This window comes from Onychostoma macrolepis, chromosome 19 (genome assembly GCF_012432095.1).
Source record: "Onychostoma macrolepis isolate SWU-2019 chromosome 19, ASM1243209v1, whole genome shotgun sequence".
Taxonomy (NCBI): domain Eukaryota; kingdom Metazoa; phylum Chordata; class Actinopteri; order Cypriniformes; family Cyprinidae; genus Onychostoma; species Onychostoma macrolepis.
Window position 1 is genome coordinate 5931956 of NC_081173.1, and position 21253 is coordinate 5953208.

Below are 21253 nucleotides of genomic sequence, written 5' to 3' on the forward strand. Positions count from 1 at the left end.
TGCGAGTGTCTTTATTTCAGATCTCTCTCAGGGGGATTTGGGATGCTAATGGTGTTGTATTTTACGTTCATGTCCTTCGACTAGATTCAGTCTTGTAACACTGCACTTTTACAGGCTGTGTGTGATTATTGGGAAGAGCAACGGTTAGGAATGTTGGAATGAAAGGGGAAGATGTGAGCGCCAGAAAGGGAGTGTAACTGCACAAAAAAGGAGAACAAAAACTGCATGGCTGACAAGTAAACTAATGTGAGCAAAGGTCTGAAAAGCTGCCTTTTTATTATTATTGGGATGTTTATAAAGAAATGGGATGTTGGGATTGTTTTAAGAAGCGGAACCCTATTGTTCTACAGTTCTGTTGTAAAGAATAAAGGCAGGACTTGAAGAAATTGTGATGGGACAGCAGGACAATCCTGGTAAAACTTATTTGCTAACCATCTTTTTATTTTATTTTTTGGGAGCCCTTTTGAAGTTGTTGAGTGCTATGGTTTTCCAATAAGTAGGGTAACAGAAGCAATGTAATTGCTCGGCTGTAAAGCCCCTCCTGAGCTCATGTCTTACTGTTGAATTTATTTTTAGACATTTTCATTCCACAGGAAGTGTTTCTAAATTCTCTCAAAGTTACTGTATGCCTGAACATCATTAATTTCAAAAGTAGGTCGCTGAGATGCTTTTTCTATCTGGCGAGTTGTTTACATAGTTTAGAAGTGTAGGTAATCATCAGGTTGGTTAGCAAGGACATGGACATACTACGAAAATGCCTTCACCTTATATGGGTGATCTTTTAAAGAAGACAGCTTCACTGTGCTGGAGAATTCTGATTTTAAATCGCACTCAATATGTTTCTGCATCTACTTTTATGAATTGAATTGCAGTCTCCTCCTACATGGAGTAATTAGGGAAAAATTAAGGTCCCATTTGTTAATGCATTACCTAACGTTAACCAACGGGCATTACATTTGTTATAGTATTTATTCAACTTTGTTCATTTTAGTTAAGGAAAATATAACTATTCATTGTTAGCTCAGGTCCATTAAATATTAACAGATACAACTTTTAAATTGTAATATATTAGTCAGTGCTGAAGCTAACATTAAGTATTTATAAAGTATAGAAGTATTTATAAAGTAATAAAGTGTTTTTCATTTTTAGGTTATGTTGTCTAATGTAGTAAACTCATGTAAACATATGGAACCTTATTGAAAACTGCTATGTTAAAATTATTGTATGTTCTCCGGTCTCATGTGAAGGGCAGGCACATTTACTCAACCTCAGACTCTTAAAGGACAAGTTGGGCAAGCTTTGATGCTTTATCAGGATTCACTTTGCTAGATGTGACCTGTTTCAAAATGAGCAAGTGTTCAGTTCTGCAGTGTGTCGAGAGTGTTACGTGAACACTTTCTAGTGTACACTGGTGTTCAGACCTTGCGTGTCATGCTTTTACTCGAAATAGTTTGAAAGTTTTACACTTTCAAAGACAGGGACTTCACACTAAGTGATACCCACATCAGTTTTGTCTGATTATTTGGATTGTCATATTTTAAAATGCAAAATCACTAAAGGTTTCTATATTCAACATGATAACTGGACACCTCTTACTGAACTAAACAATGCAGCCTATTTGAAATGTTAGCTGTTGTGTAAAGTTTTATTTAAAATAGGAGGTCAACAGTGTGTAATATGCAGTATGCAGTACACTAGTACTCCACTGGGAGGATAGCTGATGTCTCTGTTGACTTATTGCGAGTAACAAACACAGAGTCATTCGGTCTCCTCTGATAAAGAGTTTCTCCCAGCTGGGACATTTAATGGCCTGTCCGTCATTGATCTCAGGGGTTCTCTCTTTCTCATAACTCGTGTCAGGATACATGGATGTGGGCTGTGATCCTCACAGGTGTATGAGTGATGACAAATACTGAGTTACAGCAAGAGCTTTCAAAACTCAGTGCTGGTGTTTAGTGGTCTAGACTGTGAAATTACAGGGTTTGGATGAATTGATTGCTGCTGAAACAGCTCGAGATCGTTCTGTGGTGCATTACCTTCAGCAGGAGTGCTTTTAGTTCAAATAATAATAATAATTTACTGACCCTCAGGTGGTTGTTCCAAAACTGTATGACTTTCATCTGCGGAACATAAAATATGATATTTTGAGAAACGTCTCAGTGTTTTCTGTCCATCTAATGGAAGTCAATGAAAACCAAAACTCTGTTCCACAGACAAAAAAGTAGGTCACATTTGGAACGATGAGTAAATGATGACCATATGTTCATTTTTTGGGGTGAACTATCCCTTTTCTCTTTATGGGAACAGTATAATAATCAATTTTCCACTTAAATATTGTTCCTGGCACATAGCAATAATATTTGCTAGAGAGGACAGTTGTTGCTGATATTCAACCCTGTTAGTCTTCAACATTGCTGGGTAGTAACTGATTACATGTAATCTGGATTACATAGTCAGATTATGATCAATAACCTTTTTTTTTTATTTTACATTACTGCATCAAAATAAGTTGAGCAATTTCATCTCTTATATATTATACTTAAAAATTTAAGGCAGCGACTGAATTTAAGATGTTGAGATGAATTGTTGTTTATTGTTTTGTTGAATTAGTTAAGTAGTTAAATTTGTGTAATTTGACATTTTTATGATTTAATTATTAGCTTTTCGTGGTATAATGTCATGTTTAATACACTTCACGATGTTGATAAAGAACAGAATATATGACCTTTGTTCATCTTCAGAACACAAATTAAGATATTTTTGATGAAATCCGAGAGCTTTCTGACCTTGCATAGACATCAAGGATACTACCACATTCAAGGCCCAGAAAGGTAGTAAGGACATCATTAAAATAATCCATGTGACATCAGTGGTTCAAGCGTAATTTTATGAAGCTACGAGAATACTTTTTGTATGCAAAGAGAACAAAAATAACGACTTTATTCAACAGTTCTCCTCTGCAGCACCCTGGCACCATTATGGAGAGTATCACGATGCATGCCTTGAACGTGGTTGTACCCTATGCAGGGTCAGAAAGCTCTCGGATTTCATCAAAAATATCTTAATTTGTGTTTCGAAGATGAACAAAGGTCTTACAGGTTTGGAATGACATGAGGGTGAGTAATTAATGACAGAATTTTCATTTTTGGGTGAACTATCCCTTTAAGGTTTGGATTCTGATGGTTGTTAGGGTGTTCTGGCGTTTGCTTAGTAGTTGCATTCAGTCACTGGTTTGTCTCCATAAGTCTGAGCCCAACAGCGCATGTCTGTATCTACCTGGCCACAACTGCTTGCTCACGCTTGAGTGCTTGCGCCCTTAACGACTCTCCCAGGGCCAGCCATTACAATTACTTACTGATTTCCCTCCCAGCCAGGTGAGCATAACATGTTGTCTCAACAGCTGTTCCGTGAAACGCCTCGGGCATCTGAATGTTCTAGTATCTCAGCTGCTGGAGTGTGGCGCGAGTGGCACAAAGGTCACGGGTTTGTTCCCCAGGAAACACTGATATAATCTGAGCGCTGAATGCACTGTACATCCCTAGAAGCATCGAGCAAAATTAATGCCTACAGCCTGTTTTTACATCTACACTACAGTAGTAATGATGTGCTAAACCCAGACAAACACCTAGGAAATGAAAAAGTGTGCTTAATTGTATTGTAGGTGAACTTATAGTGTATTTTAGATCTTAAAAGTTTATAAAGTGCATATATAAAAAATTGGACTTGCAGATAATAAAAATTAATAAAAGGTCAATTAAGTGTAGGCCTACTTACAGTGAGTTCACTTTTATTACGTTTCTTAACATACTTAAGTACACTTTTAATAAGTGCACTTTGTTCAAATCCTTATGTTTTAATCATCTTTTGTGGTGTGTAGTAAACCATGTGTAAAGTACTTGATTGTAATTTTAACTGCAATGTGTTTTTTTTATTTTACATTTAATGTTAATATATTTTAAATGTACTAAAATGCAACTTCACCAGTAAAAATGACATTAACATATATTTTAGTTTTTCATAAATGCTTAACAATACATTCAACAGTTACACTTTAACCATATTTCAATGACAATAGATGTATGAAATTACATATAAAGACGTACTACTTAAGTCCTACTTAAGCATTGTTAAGTTTAACTAATTGAATTTAATATCAATTTGAACTGTAATAATTTAAAATGCATTTAAGTGTTTGAAAACATTACATTTAGCTCATTCTTCTTTTATGCTATTTCCTTAATACTCTTTTTTAAAAGTATACTTAAGCGGACTTCGTTTTCACAAGGGTGGGCTTGAATAAAAAAAGACTGTGCTCTGCTGAAGTTGACAGAAGTTGTCTTAAGTTGAATTGGTTCTGGGAAGCCTCTGTCTCAGGTGTACGTGGAGCTGAAAAACAGCTTGTGTCCTTGTGAGGGGAGGGAGAGCGTGTTTACGGGTGAAGGATCACGGCACACTTCTCTCCCATTCATCTCCATTGACAGCAGTTGCTATGCACAGGACGAGACTGAGAGATGGTCATGCGGTTCAGCTGGTACACATGAATGAACATGCCCATTATGACCCTGCTGTTACAGATACTCTCAGCCAATCATGCGGATCCTTAAACTGAGTGTACAACTGTATATAGCTGCACATAAACATCAATCTAATGAACATTCAGCATTGAGTTCCTTCTCTTCTCACATTAATATATATATATATATATATATATAAATAAAAATTACTATTTGCTGTAACACTTTAAAATAAGGTTACATTTGTAGTTAACTACATTATTTAACATGAACTAACAATGAAAAGGTATTTATTAATCTCAGTTCATATTAATTTGAACATTTACTAATACATTAATAAAATTCAAAGATGTATCTGTTAATATTTATTAATGGCCCTGGGCTAACATGAACTAACAATGAACAGTTGTATTTTTATTAATTAATGTTAACAAAAATGAATTAACACAGTAACTTCATTAACATTAACTAATAGACCTTACTGTAAAGTGTTACCCATTTAGGTTAAAGAAACTGAAGCCTATTTTTAGTACAATTAATGAAAATTTAAACTTAAACTCTCATTATTAATTCTCATTCTCATTACTGTTATAAAAACAAACAAACAATATATTAATAATAATAAACAAACAATTTAAATTTGTTCTGATTTAACTAATTTTGTTAATCATTATAATGTGGTATTTTTGGTAACACTTTATTTTACAGTAAGGTGTCCTTGTTACAGTGTAACTATACATTTAATTACTGAGTAATATTAATTAACTACATGTACTTACTATATGGTTAGGGTTAGGATTAAGGTTCGGCTTAGGGTTACTTGAATGTAATTATGATGAATTTATTGTTATTATAATATAAGTACATGTAATGTGTAACAAGGACACCTTAAAATAAAGTGTTATCGTATTTTTTACTGTAATATGTGACCCTGGACCACAAAACCAGTCTTAAGTCGCTGGGGTATATTTGTAGCAATAGCCAAAAATACATTGTATGGGTCAAAATTATCCATTTTTCTTTTATGCCAAAAATCATTAGGATATTAAGTAAAGATCATGTTTCACAAAGATATTTTGTAAATTTCTTACCGTAAATGTATCAAAACTTAATTTTTGATTAGTAATAGGCATTGCTAAGAACTTCATTTGGACAACTTTAAAGGCGATTTTCTCAATATTTTGATTTTTTTGCACCCTCAGATTCCAGATTTTCAAATAGTTGTATCTCAGCCAAATATTGTCCGATCCTAACAAACCATACATCAATGGAAAGCTTATTTATTCAGCTTTCAGATGATGTATAAATCTCAATTTCGAAAAATTGACACTTAAGACTGGTTTTGTCGTCCCGGGTCACATATAGTAAAATATTATTTTACAGTAATGAGAATCTGTAGTCATAACTTAGATTTATGAGGATTATAAATAAATGAATAAAACATCTGAAGACAATATCTTAATGTTCTTAGGCCTCATTTTATATTTATACTAAATAAACATTTATTTATTTATTTTTGATGAAACACACTCAGAAAGACGTCATTGATTTGTTGTTGTTTAAGACTTTAGGCGGTTATTCAGGAGGACATGTTCTTATTGATTAATACGATAGCTTTGACATAATACATGGGTTTTAATTTAATGTTTTGGTGCTAGTGGGAATTTTGGAGATTAAGCAAATACAAAAAAACTTAAATTTTACAATTTGATTAATTTCTAAAACATCCGTCACCCAAAACACACTTTAAGCGAGCTGTTTAAAGAGAACAGATGATTGTCTTGTACAGTCTGCAGTGATAAGTCTTTGCTTGCCCGATGAGTTACCCTGAAACGCCTCACTTTTACAAGTTTGAGCAGAATTGAAGACATGCAGAAGGCTTCCTGACTGCAGTCCCTGAGGAGAAATAACATCTGCTCTAGAGTACTTATATATTCATGTTACCTTTGTCTGTCAGATCAGGTCATCAGTTCATTTTATCCATTACCTTTGTCACCTAACACAGCAAAACAGACAAACAAACCTTTCAGAAATACAAGAATCTCTCTGCTTCCACTCTCAGACTGAACAAAATGAGTTGGGATTGATCCATGTAAACCATTTATCATTGATCCAGGGTTTTTCTACATCTTGTTGAGTCCCAGATGGATTCAGCTGACAATACTGATTGTGTTGAAGAATATGTCCCTTCTGCCATCCACTGATTTAACAGATGAGGTTTATTTTCTGTTCTATTCCCTTAGGCAATGAAAATGTGTTTTTTTTTTTTTTTTTAATTAATGATCAATATATTAAATTATTTAATGGATGTTGAAAATCTGCAGAATAATATACTGTGTTAATAATGATATATTACCATATATTAAGTAATACCACGTTTCATATTGAAAAATGTGACAATATATTTACTTCCATATTGTAATGTATGTATAATACACTTCCTAATACATAGATGCATATGTGATCAAATATGGTACTGTGTGTGTATATAAATATATTTTATGTACAATATATATATATATATATATATATATATATATATATATATGTATGTATAACTAATAAAGTGAGATAAAAGTTTATGAATATGTGTTCTTCATTGCATTCATTGATATATATATTTTTAAATGTATCAGTATAGCCATTTTCTTGCACATATTGCATAATGAAAAAAATACTAAAATCACTATCTTCCCATATGTATAATTTAGTACATTGCATTATATTTTCCAGTATATATTTTGGTTTTGTAAGTTATTTGTCAAAGTGTCAAAAATGTAAGCCCAATCAGTCCATTTAACTGTTTAAATCCAGTTTTATTTATTTTTTTAATGCAAAACTGAGATTGTCCTCACATGAATCTTTAAACCTTGATGTTTTGGCCTGTTTGTAGTTGTTTCTACCGGTTTCTTTAGCAGCTATATGGATGCATAGCAGTTTCCCCACCCTCCTTCACATTAGAATAAAAAAGGACAGTGTCGCAGACATACATATGCACATGAGCTCTGATGCATCCAACACTCAGATGTAAATGTCCTGTGATTGTTTTGTGAGGTGCTGTTGTCTGCATGAGTAACTGGGTGTGTGCCATGAGACTCTCCTAACATCATTCCTTCTGTGACGTAGCACACAGCTGGAGGACGCTGGGTTCCTGCTTTGTTTTGAGATCTGGAAAATTCCTTTTGTCACGTGCATGGAGAACATTACTGCAATGCATACAAATGGCAGTTTATATTTGTCACAAGAGCTTATTTTATTCAGAAAACACTGAACCATGTGCCCTGTCATCATTTACCAGTATCCCACAAAAGGGCATATTTATCTTGGCTCTGACTGACTTCATAAGAGGAAGGTTTTGTGCTGAAACTCTCTATAATTAGAGTTTTGGTTTGGACACCATCAAGCAGCAGCTGAATTGCTCCATATGGAAATTCGTTTTTAAGAGCTTTTGCCGTTTAACTGTGTGAGTTTTGACCACAATGGTCCAAATTACCAGGGTTTCCCGACATGTTATATTATTGGACACATGAAACCATTTATTTCATAATAGAAATAACTTAACCTACAGAAAAAGGACTGTGTGTGGTACAATGATGGTGATACCATGGTACTTTGAGAAACAGACTTTACACTTTAGAAGCTTTATTTTCCAAAAGCACAAGAATTTCACTTGGTGCTTGCATTAAAACGAGAATAAAAAATAATATTAAAAATAAAAACTAATGTATATATACTGTGTGTGTGTGTGTGTGTGTGTGTGTGTGTGTGTGTGTGTATATATATAGTCATCATTTGTTCACATTGTTTTTTATGATTAATTATTAAATATGGTATGTGGTGATTTAATATATCCATGGCATCACATATATTATTAATATTTGATTCTATGGTTGAGAATTATTACCATATACTAAGGAATGTCAAAGAATATCAGGTAAAAAGGTAAAATATACCATGTAAATAAAAAAGTCCAAAAACGTTTAGAGATTAAAAAATAATAATAATAATATTAAAAATGTCACAAATAGCTAGTTTTATTTAATTAGTCTTTTCTGAAATAAGCATGAGAACACCTTTTGCAATTTTTATTATTTATTTATTTTTTTAAATCATGCAGAAAAATGGGGAAGACACAGTCCAATTCTTCATACAACAACAACAAAAGCAAAAATAATAATATAAAATATTATTAAAGCGTAAAATATTATCATAAAAGCAATAGTTTCTTAAAGCAAAAGGACTCAAATTCTATATTTCTATTTCTATATGTATAAACGTACAGCTGTCATATTTAAATTTACATTTCTGTTTTGGCAGATTAGTACTTTGGTGTAAGAAAATAACTAGCGAATAAACACGTTGCATTAAAACAGTGTACGAGCAAATATCTCAAGTCTGGGAAAACATTATAAGCAGATCTGATTCACGTCATTAAGTAAATAATTTGGCTTTGAGGAATGCTCGCGGACTCTCGCGAGATTTGGGTTTGAACTGATATGTGAGAAGAGAGCAGACGGATGCCAGTGAGTCAGTGAGCGAGCGGAGGACGGCCCGACAAAACCCGACAAAACAACTCCTTAGAAGCCTTCTTCCTACAACACACTCGGAGTTTTCCGTCTTTATTTGTCACCTGGAATGAAATGCTTTTACGTGGATGACTTGAAAGGTGAGTCGCCGGTGTATTTCGCGACATAAAAGGCTTGTTTGACTTGTTGGCTAACGGTCGTGTGTTCGCTTTCACATTCGCTCTCACATTCGCTCGCGCCGGAGGACGTGAACGCGGGGACATTTAGGCTTTTATTTCGCGAAAACAAATCGCACATTTGTCCACTTACAACAAATAACCGCCTATCTGTTGTTGTACGCCCGCTAGCTGGCGTGTAGGGTAATAAAATCGCTTTAAAAGGCCTGTGGTGGGTCCGACATTAGATGGACCTAACGTTACCGTAGGCATGTAGCCTGCTATCGCATTGTCCATTTGTTTCAGTTTATATTCACACCTCCGTAACCAGGAAGTCTGTTCAAATTAAACATTTTCCTAGCTTTATCACCGCCGTTTAATGTCACTAAACCTTTGATCTGCGTTATACACGGGTTAGACGTTTTTAGACCCTTTGTTAATGTCTTAACTTCGTGGTTTATTTAGTAACAGATCACACGCCTAATATGACTGGATAGTTAAAGACCACATAATCACTCAGCGAATCAAATGATTGTGCTTAGTGTTGAGACTGGTAAGCATGTTGCTGTTAAATATTGTGCTTGGATTATTTCCTGTAATCGTTAACTAACTTACATGAACAAGTACACTTCTATAGAAATCGAGTGTGTTTTGCTGAAAATGAGGATTCAGATGTGAGTAAATGCCAGTCTTAAGTCATCCAGCCTTAAAGTTCAAAGGGTGATTTAGTGTAAGGATTGTCCCTAACTTACCCTAGAGAGTTTTTGTAGTAATAGTGAGAATGAGTAAACTGGTTTCTGGGATGGTAGCTGGAAACCTCCCACAGCTGTTGGTTAAAACTAGCATTGGTTAGTCTTAGAACTGTGGAAACTGTTAGTTGAGAGGTGTTGACCTGCGTCTGGTGTAAATGTTGATTCAGCATCCATTTTGACGTATCAGTCTGAGTCAATATTAGAGATGTGGGAGAAAGAAATGGGTGTCAAAACCCCACGGCAATGAAGATCTCCATGAGTTAGGTCTATTTTCATCATTCTGCTGGTGGTGAAATAGGGGATCAGCGTTTGATGTAAATCCAGAATGGAAGCGGCTTATCTTCAGTGTCTACCAACATGGTCTGGTTTTGATCTGAAAGCAAGGGAGACACACACAGCACCAGCGGATGACCAGAGATATTTGTCATAGTGCATCACGGTGTTTTTGAAAGTAATGGAAATAAACCTTATCTTGGGACAAAATAGACATTGCTCCTGATTAAATCAAATTAATTAGTATATGTGAAACAGACTGGATTTTAACAGAAGTGTACTTGTTCGTGCATGGTTAGCCATTAAAAAAATTAATCCAATGCATAATATATAATAGCAACATGTTTATTGAATTAATTTGGCATTATTTCTGATAAAATATTATTTATGTGTGTATATTTTGTTTTTATTTGTTTGTTTGCTTGTTTGTTTATATATAAGTAATAGGCTATTTAACAGAAATATTTTGCCAAATCAAGTTATTAAACGTTTGATAAAATATTACTTGTGTATAGTGCTGTCAAATGATTAATCAATCATTAATTTACATAATATATATGTGTGTGTGTGTACTGTGTATATTTATGTATATATAAATACACACACATGCATGTTTATATTTAAGAGAAATATGATGTTTATATAATAAATAAATTTATATATGTTACATGAATATAAATATATACATGTAAATATTTTCAAAACATAATAAATATACACAGTAGACACACATTTTGTAAACAAAAACTTTTATTTTGGATGCGATTAATCATTTGACAGCACTACTTGTGTATAACTATTTATTTATTTGTTTATTTTTAATTTGTTTATATGCAAGTAATATTTATCAAGTTAATTATAATTTATGATTAAATATTACTTTTGTGTATTTGTGTATGTGTACACATTTATTTGTTTATATATAAATATTTATTTGAAATATAATGCCAAATTAAGTCAATAAACATTTCTGACAAAATATAGCATATGCGTAATAACTGTTTTTGTTTATGTTTGTAAGTAATATTTATCATATGTAGTTTATTTATATATAAATAAATCATATTTATAAGAAATATTATGCCAAATTAAGTCAACAAACCTCTGCTACTCTGTTATTATGATGATCTCATTATGCCACAGGTTATTTAGACCAGATTTGGCAACTTTGATAACCACAAATGAAGCAGAGGATCTGTTTGAGAAGTTTGTGATGAAGTTCTTTGGGCAAAAACCAGTGTTATGTTGAGATCTGTGTGTATTTACCTTGTTTACGAATTCCCCATGGTCTTGTTCTTGACCTTAATCAATGTCTTGGGCTTGTTTCTCTCTGCGTAGCTGGAGAACAATGGCTGCTTTATGCTGGAGCTGGAAGTGCCATGAAATCAGGTGGCTTACTAAAAACACACCAAACTGTGTGTTGTGTGTTTTAAGGGGCCAGACATGCCTCAGTATGGCAAGTGGTGCCGTTGTAGTACATCTATGGCCAATGTGTGTTAACACACTACATTAATTCTTCTAGGAAAAAGTTTTCAGTGACATTAAATTCAAAGTCTTTGCTGTAGAGACAAATGTTTTTGCCTGCCTCGGGTATCAGTGTTTAAAGCATGGCTGGTAATGTAGTTGATGAATTCTTTGTGTGCAGAGGTCAGGCCCTCATTAAAGCAGCCACAGCGTTTATGCATGCATTCATCATAAGTCCCCACAATGCAATGGTTTCGAAGACCTCACTGGCAGTGATCCGTGCTGCAGCCATTTATCTAATGACTAGTTACTTGTTAATTTCGCTTATGATCTACAATCCAGCTAACAATTCAGTATACCAGCATTCAAAATAAGTGATTAAAGGGCTGTTCACACAAAGGATGATGATTCAAGTTTTAATAATCGAATTCTGTGAGGAAAGGAATGTCCTAACCATTGCTATACTGGTAATACAGAGGAACAATGTAATTGTAATCACTTTTATAATTATTTTTTTCCCCCTGCTGATTAACAGCCGGTCAGAATCCACCAACATTAAAGAGCTTGAGCATTTTAAGTGGCAGATGAAACAGACTGGAGAAATTATTATTTTTTTTCTTTAAATAGAGATCACAATTCTGAACGGACAGCTAATCAAAATATGTAATTTAGAGGTTCTGTCAAATTGTTAATGTTTATTCTATTGCACTGGCGACTGAGTCTTGTGAAACAGTGTTCAGGAAATCCAGGGAGACACGTGTTTGTTAAAGGAAGTGTGTACATAGTGTCTATGTAACGCCATTTCTATGTATTTTACTCTTGTAGGGCTGAAGTTCATGTTCTGTAAACAGAATCTGCCCTTTGAAAAGGACAACGAACATGAATCATTTCATGAAAGAGAATAAACTGATATTAATTTATTTTTGCTCAGTTTTTCCATGTAAACCACTTACGCATTTGCGTAATTTTGCATCAAATCTGTCATTTCCTAAAAGCGACAGATAAATCTGATCCAAACACTTTCGCTTTCATAGGAGTGCTCTGTATCCGGAGATAAAGGGAACATGACGGCAAGTGACACGCTGTTTTGAAAGCCACATGAATGCAGGTGTTTCGATGCAGAGGCTTGACTGCTTTTTACATCTCAGTTTGTTGTTTGTGTTACACTTGCCAGTGAAGTTCAATTTTAAACTTCTGCATTCATACACACACACACACACAGTTGATTATTTTCAGCTTAACTTTCCCTGGCAGACATTGTGTACAGCAGCCGTATATAGAAAGTCTGTGTGTAGCGCTCATCAGTTGGAGCTAAATCTTACTGCTGAATGACCTGAGGAGGCCAGCTGAACTGGCAGCGTCTGGATCAGATGGTGACGTCTTAATCTCCGTCCTTCATTCAGCATCTGAGAGTGAAGCTCCTTTTAGATTAGCCACTCAACCCGCAGCAGTCTTAACACTATCATTGACCAGCTAGAGTTTGCTAATCCTGCTGTGTATCATGATATTGAGACGAATGTGTTGGGGGAAGAAGCTACATGAAATCTGTCGCTTCCCAATGGTAATTTCAGTTTGTAAGTTAGGTTAAAGTACCAACATCTTTTGTTCACTTGTGGATCCTCTGCAGTGAATGGGTACCGTCAGAATGAGTCTAAACTAGTGCTGTCAAAAGATTAATTGCATCCAAAATAAGTTTTTGTTTACATATGTATGTGTACTATGTTTATGTATATATAAATACACACACATTCAGTAGGCCTATATATTTTTAAAATATTTACATGCGTGTATATATTTATATTATTATATTTTATTTTATATATAAATATATTTAATATATAAACATAACATATTTTTCTTAAATGTATACATGCATGTGTTTGTATTTATATATACATAATAAATATGCACAGTACACACTCATATATTATGTAAACAAAAACTTTTATTTTGGATGCGATTAATCATGATTAATCGTTTGACAGCACTAGACAGCTGATAAAAACATCACAATAATCCACAACTATCCAGTCCATCAATTAACATCTTGAGAAGTGAAAGGCTGCATGTTTATAAGAAGCAAATCCATCATTAAGACATTTTTGCTATAAACCATCACCTGTTGTCGTCTTGCATCAAAATCCACCCACATATGTTTAGAATCCGAGAGCTTTCTTACCCTGCCCAGCCAGCAATGTAACTGACACGACATTCAAGGACTTGTTAAGGACATCAATAAAATAGTCCATGTGACATCAGTGGTTCAATGCACGTCGAAGACTGACATGGAAGAGAAGAATTGAATAAAGTCGTTATTTTTGTTTTCTGTGCACACAAAGTATTCTTGTAGCTTTATAAAATTACTGTTGAACCACTGATCTCATATGGAATATCTTAACAGTGTCCTTACTAACTTTCTGGGCCTCGAACTTGTCAGTTGCATTGCTGTCTGTGCAGGGTCAGAAAGCTCTCGGATTTCATCAAAAATATCTTAATTTGTTTTCCGAAGATAAACGAAGGTCTTATGGGTTTGGAACGACGTGAGTAATTAATGACACGATTTTTAGTTCTGGGTGAACTATCCTGATTTGAACGAGAGAGAATTTTATGTGTGGGATGTGTTTGGTTATTGCTTCAGTTTTTCTCAGTGTAGAGCAGCTTGCACAATAAAGTGTGACATCATAACCTGTGACATTTATCACAATGCACTGGTACTTGTTGAAAAAAGTGGCTTGTTACTGGAAAAGCTGTTTGGGGAAAAAAAAAAAAGTTGTGCTTTGACTGACTTCTAAAGAACGTAGTTAAGTTAGTTACATCACTACTTATTTACTCCCTAATGCTGCCATATGAATTGTATTGACGTTTAACATCACTGTTTGTTCTGTTCTGTATGTAAACGCACAGTATACTGAGCTATTTCTGGTTTATGTCTCTTGGCACAAGTGCCACCTGCTAGCCAGAGGTAATTTTGCTTGGTTAATATTGTATAAGATCAATTGAACTCTACTGGTTGTAGCTCCACCTGTCCTTGTTCAGTCTGCTGTGTTCTTTCCTGGTTAGATTGGAATGGAGACGGATTATAGCCAACCTGAATAAGCCTTTTCTTTTAGCTGCTCAGCTGACAGCAGTTTGGAAAGCAGCTCGGGGATTTTGGATTTGGTGTGTCAGGTTTAATATCTGATCAAAGCTTTGTGTCCAGTATAAATATCAGTGTGATCAACACCATACAAGGTGAAACGTGGAGAGTGATCAGGAAGTAGCAGGGCGGGCTTTTAGGAGTAGAGCAAATGTATGCTGTCATTGTGAGGAAGTCTGTCCTCCGTGAAGAATGCTCCTGGAAATTGCTTTAATAAGCTCATTACAGAAATCCCACTGCATTCTGTACACACGCCTGCTTCTCCTGAGCAGCACGCAGGATGTGTGTGTGTGTGTGTGTCCTGAAGCAGCTGGGACAGTGGCAAGCGCTTTCCTGCTGGCATAATCAGCAATTGTGCTGATGAAGAAAAGCCTATTTGGTCTCTTGGTGAACACACAAACACAGAGCAGATGAACATGGCCTCTCAAAATGCCTAGCTGCTGACATCATTTCCTCCCGGCCCTCAGCTGACTGGAAAAGAGGGCGGAAGGGAGAAAAATGGGGGAAAAAAGAAGGGTGGAATCCTTTATACTGTGCTGTTGTCTCCGCCCTGCCTGTTGCTTTGAATGCTCTTTCTCAGCCGCTTTGGGTAGAGGGAAACTTCTTAGCAACGTAGCTCGTTTACGTGGTTCCTTGGAGTCAGACGTTACTGTAGTGGCCGTATAAATCTCCCGATGTCTCGCTCATGTGAGCTGCTCTTTATTATGCTGGCTGCTGTTTTATATGAGCTAAATGGCTTCCATATGTGAGAAATGGAGTTGCAGATTTGAATGGTGCATTCAGCAGGAAACTGGTTTTATGGAATACTCATTTTATTCAGGGATTTTTTTTTTTTTTTTTTTTTTGGTTAAGCATCCTGCTTTGTATTAGATTTGTCCATGAATGTAGTCTTTTGATACTTTCTGTTCTTATTAGTTGTGTCCAAAATGATAAACTATGCCCCATGGACTTTCATACTGTCTAGTGTTTTAAAAGCCCCTTTTTGGGCACTGAAATTTCAGCAACTGAAAATATTTGGCAGAAACAGCAAAACATTAAAGAATTTTTGGTTTGGGCTAAAACCATTGGCCAAAACAGTGTTTTATGTTTAATTTGCACTTCTCTGGTGATGTGTTTTACCATGTCAAAACTGTGACTGCATTGGTTAATTTATGATCTGAGAATGTGACAGCCTAAATAGCATGCCAAGTTAAGTTACCCAATCTTTTTTTTGGCAAAATGTAATTTTGGTTTTGGTTAAAAAAAAAATCGTGCGTCACTAGTTTGCTTGGTACAGTAGTTATTATTATTATTATTATTATTATTATTATTATTCTTTTTTTCATTTTTTTATCAAATGTCTTGGTGGGGTGTTTTTTTCCTTTTTTGTTTGTTTTTATAAAGTCAGTGAACATGATGTACGTCAGCTACCCATTAGCAGTCAGCTTTTTACGAAGGGTATAAACAGATTCTGAGTAGTTAAAGATTGTTGTGATAACGAAACAATGTTCAGAAAATGGTTTTCCTTTGCCCCAGCTTGTCCAGGATGGATTGTTTGTCTGTTGTCCCCTGGGCACAGTGTGTGTTTGTTTACTATAAAAGCATTTACACCCAGTAAATGAAATTCTGTGAAACTCTCATAGATGTAATTAACTCTTTCAGTGTTTACATAAACTCCCCAAGACCCCTTTAGTAAAATAAAGACCCCTCACTGGAACATCGCTAGTTTTGACTTTTACTGTAACATAGTGAGTTGAAATTCTCTTCATAAAGGCACCCAGATTGAAATATTAAAAGCTTATGCTTATCATGTCTTTTGTTATATCAGTGACTAATTAGGGTAATCACATGGAAATATGCTTTTTTGAGGTTCTGCGCTCACTAATATGTCAGTTTTTATTCCTTAAAATAGTTTTATGATTGAACGTTTTTGAGAAGAACCAGGTCTATAAAAGAAAAACACATGTTTACAGTTGTTGCAGCCTTGAGGGAAATCAAGCATGGGAAACTGCCCTTGATGAGCTAGAAAAATTTGAGTAATGTTCACATGATGTGTCTAAACAGCATACCACACTGGTTAGGCGAGGTAGGTGTGTTGTGGGATTCAGTGGGAATGTTCAACAGTGTCAGCCGTTTTGCTTTGCAGTTCTCAAATCAGTTTAATTTCATTCTGTGCACTTTTTCTCATCACCAGCTCAACCAGCAAATGTTGATTTTAAAACAAGCTAGAGCTGTTTGCACATACCAGTCAATGTTATCAGGACTAGACCAAACCCATCAAGCAGAACAGTGCATATGTTATCTGTACTTAACTTTTGTGTAGTGTTGGGAATATGATGAACCCCAAATGATAGTATTGCGGCTGTTAATTATATCTTATCTTTCTTGAGTGTTATCAGCTTGCTGTGGCATTTGTCTCAAGGGCTCGTACGTGTCCTTACGTGTGATTTGACAAGTCACCAGAGTGGAATTATATGGATTTTATAGGTGCACACAGGAAATCAGCATCGAAAACATGTTAAAATGTACGTTAGGCCAAATATATGTTTATATAAGTTTAATTATTCAAAGTGTTCTTGCACTTCCTTCAGTTGTTGTTCGGGAACATGCTGGAACAATCATCTATCTCAGTTTCCTTGTATTGCATAAACACACACGTGGAGCTCTTGGCATCTGATGTTAATAATAATCCCTGAAACATGCTCAGGTCAACTAGCTGGATTCATCTGAAACAATCAAGGTTTAAGTCACCAGATGTGCACCAATGGAAGGTACCAATGTTTAATAGACTAGTAAATGTATTATTTAAAGTAATTACAAGCAGTTCTTTCTCCAGGCAATGTGGTTCATTAGTGTAACTGTATTATATTCAGGATGTATAGACTTGGAGCATTATTTGGTGTACTTTTATCTGCTTTTTGAGATCTTGGAATTTCATTGGTCATGCCACCTACCTTTGTTAGCTAGTGTAGCTATGATTTCCGCAATGTTGAAAATGCGGGTGGAATCCAGTTATAAAAACAGAATTTACTGTAATTTACTGTATCTGTACAACACAGAATGTCACAGAATTTGCCAAATTTTGGAAGGATACATCAAAAGTCAGTCAGTACACTTAAATCAAAACGTGATATGGACTAGTGTCTGTAAATAGTAAGCTGCAAAAATACCATTTAAATATGACTCCTGCATGTTCTGCATGTTTCTGTGTGAATGAATGGTGCAGACGTGTGGTTTCGTAACTACACACACAAGTGCACGTGACGCTCACGGTGTGCTTGATCACATGAACATAATCTCTAGAACTGCTCTGAGAGTCACTTCGGCTACGTTCAGACTTTAATTTTTTAGTATTGACAACAGCATTTACATTACAGGTGTGAGTCTCGTAATGTCCCGTTCACACAGCAGCTTACGGTTGTTTAGAATACTGTCTGTATGAACGTGCAACGGGAGTCAAGCCGGTATTCCTTACCAGTAACCATAGCGACAGTGACCAAAGTAAAACTGAAAGTCTTATCTCTTTCTGACATGACAAGAGTCTAATTGAGCCACGAGTTCTTCCGTCTAATCTTCATTAACCGGCAGCAGCTTTTAAATTTGGGTGGAGAGTGGAGCATTTGAATCGCTCGCAGAGCACAAAACTGACGGTAGCGGTTCTGGTGGAACACTGACTGAATCTAAAACTTTCAGATGACATGCAGCTCATTTCTCTGTCACTGTAAGTTACCGAAAACATGAAACACAAGGTAGACACGCGTTTGTGCGGCAGAGTGTCTCTCTCTCGCACTGTATGACATGACAGACAACTAGTTGTCCAGACCTGTTCCGTTCACTCAGCGCGTGTGTTCCGAGAATGTGGTTGTGAGTCCTGAACATTTTGAACAGGTGTGAGTTCAGTTACAGAATACGGTTGTCACGCCCGTAAATAACCGCACTGTGTGTGAACGTAACCGTGTTAAGGACTCAAATACAGGACTGACAACCCTATTCTGCTGCTGTGTGAACGTGGCCTTCATGAGCATTTTACCGTTTCTTTTGAGAATAGCTATCGTCATATACAGGGATGGGCGATGTGAGTTTTGAGTAAAAGCGGAATATAAGTCTTTTATATAAGTCTAATGTCTTATGTAGCATGATGCTACAGTGTGCATGAATGGTCACGTAACACGCACTTTCAGTCTTGTAGTATAAACGGACAGCTGCATATACTCCACGCAGCTCCCGCACTACTCTCCATTGGAAATGAATGACTTCCAGTCTGTCGCTTGTCATTTGTCGGAGATGGTGGAAAGTCGGCTTGAAACGCAGTGGAGACGCTAGTATGACGAGGATCGTTTTCATTTTAAAACAAAAACGCACCAGTGTAAATGTAGCAATACATCTAAGGAGGCTGGGACGCGTATTCACGGCAATATTTATATTTCATGACACGGACCTGACTGTGCAGACCAATCGGTGTATTACAGTTCCACGAGAGCTATAGAGAGCAGACTGCTCCGTACGCTTTCGAATCGCTCTCGCGGATGTCAAACACTGATCGATCTGCGCCGTGCCACTTCTAGTCGGACACACCAGCTAGTGCTGCAGGCTTATTGGCTCACTGACGTTGATGAGATTAACCCCTTAGGTATCGAAATTTGGTACTGAACGACGAGACGTTTTTCGATACTCGATGGTATTGAGGCAATGCGGTCAGTGCCTAAAAAGTATCGAACTCAATGCCCAGACCTACTTGGGACAGTATTGCTGCCTCCCAGTTTGCCTACTTATACTGTGCTCATTCGGTCTTTCATTCAGATCTTTTGTTCTGTTATTTAACTCATATATTTGCTTTTAAAGGTGATGGCCAAATGTATATTGTGAAATATTTTTGGAACAATTATAGCTTTGGGAATGTGCATCACAATTCCTATCAGACTTTGTCTAAAAAACAAAGGTATCACTGATTGTAAAGTCAAGTGGAACTCATTTGGCTGACTATCTGCTTCCTTCAAACACATGAGAAAATGCTCTAGTGTCTTTTGAATGGAGAGTGTGAAAAACCCCAGCTGGAACGTGTGTGTGTGTGTGTGTGTGTGTGTGTGTGTGTGTGTGTGTGTGTGTGTGTGTGTGTGTATTTGCACAAGGAGGTTAAAGTATTTCTGGTATGGCTTAGAGGCAGCAGAGAGTAAAGACAGAGAAACATCTAATGCAAATTGCCAGAGAGGCCAGAGTGTGGAAAACACCTTATTTTTGTCAGTCATTAAGTAAATGACCTGTTATTCCTGTGGCTTCTCATGTGACAGGCTGCAGCGTTTTTGGGAAGCTCAGATGATTCATGCCCGTGTCTCTTCCTCATTCTGTTGAGACTGACACTTTTTATTGTGCAGCATGCGATAAGATCACACCTATTCACATGCAGAAACACTTTCTGTGCTAACTAAAGTATCTTGCTGCACCCACACTGTGGTACGTTTAACCCACAGACATTCATTTAGATCTGAAACTAAATGAACTTTTTCTGAAATGAGAGCTCTGGTGTGTTTTTGAAAGGCCTGCAGGCAGGGTGCGGAAACGCATCTGTGAATGACTAGAAGGATCCTCATTCTCTTGCCTGTCACATTTGGCTCTGCCGTCTCAGGTTTCTGACCATTACGGTTTCTGTGGCTTTCACTGGCATGCAGTAGTTTCATCTGTCCTGTTAGAGTGTCAGTGATGTCACATCCTGTTCAAAAGTGGTTCTGCAGTATTTCTGTAATTGTTTCATTACTGTGAACTTTCCATTTTCAACCTTTCATCAACTTTTCCACTGAGTCAGGGCTTCTCAACTCATCTTGGCAGTGTTTAATGTTTTCAGATCAATTGCAGCCTTTAAACTTGCTGCTTACATGAAATTCATGAACAGAACACTGAAAATGTGCAATTGTAGTACTACTTCTGTCTATTATTAGTTAACATTTACTTGCTATAAGATCAGGATTGGGGTTTAATTTAGGCTTACTCGTGGGTAATTATGCATAATTTGTTATTACTATAGTAAGTACTAGTAACGTCTAACAAGGACACTGTAAAATAAAGTGTTACCCAGAAGAAATAAAGAGTTTATTTATTGTAAAAGCTAAGTCAAAACTTATTTAAAACCAGTTAGTAATTCCCCTAACTAACCTATATAGGGTTGAAGTACATGCAGCATGTTTCTGTTTCATTTGAGGTTTGAATGAAAGTCATGATGACTTGTGGTTCAGTGAGTGAGTCAGGTGAGTAACCACTCTCATTTAGTGAATGATTCAATAATAAGGGCTGCTCGATATAGAGGTCAAATAAAATGTATTTGATACAGCGATTACATTTAATTTCAAGTGGATTTAGAGCTGGAAAAATGATGTCGTCTGTTTTTATTTCTGGGTAAAGAAAACATCACTCCAAAATACTCAGTGTAGAACCAATCATTTACTAAAGTGACATTCGGTAA

General features: G+C 36.0%; 1 protein-coding gene across 2 annotated transcripts in view; it reads left to right on the plus strand.

Moving 5' to 3' along the window:
• The first annotated feature begins 8973 nt into the window (after positions 1-8973).
• The window catches only part of rnf19a (ring finger protein 19A, RBR E3 ubiquitin protein ligase), a 33186-nt gene continuing 20906 nt past the window's right edge, over positions 8974-21253 (plus strand). Inside the window, exon 1 of one of the 2 annotated variants that reach the window (XM_058752855.1) lies at positions 8974-9180. In XM_058752855.1, the coding sequence (XP_058608838.1) occupies positions 9150-9180 (31 nt within the window). In that variant the 5' untranslated portion in view covers positions 8974-9149. The remainder of the gene's footprint in view (positions 9181-21253) is intronic. The other variant, XM_058752856.1, reaches the window with a different exon arrangement.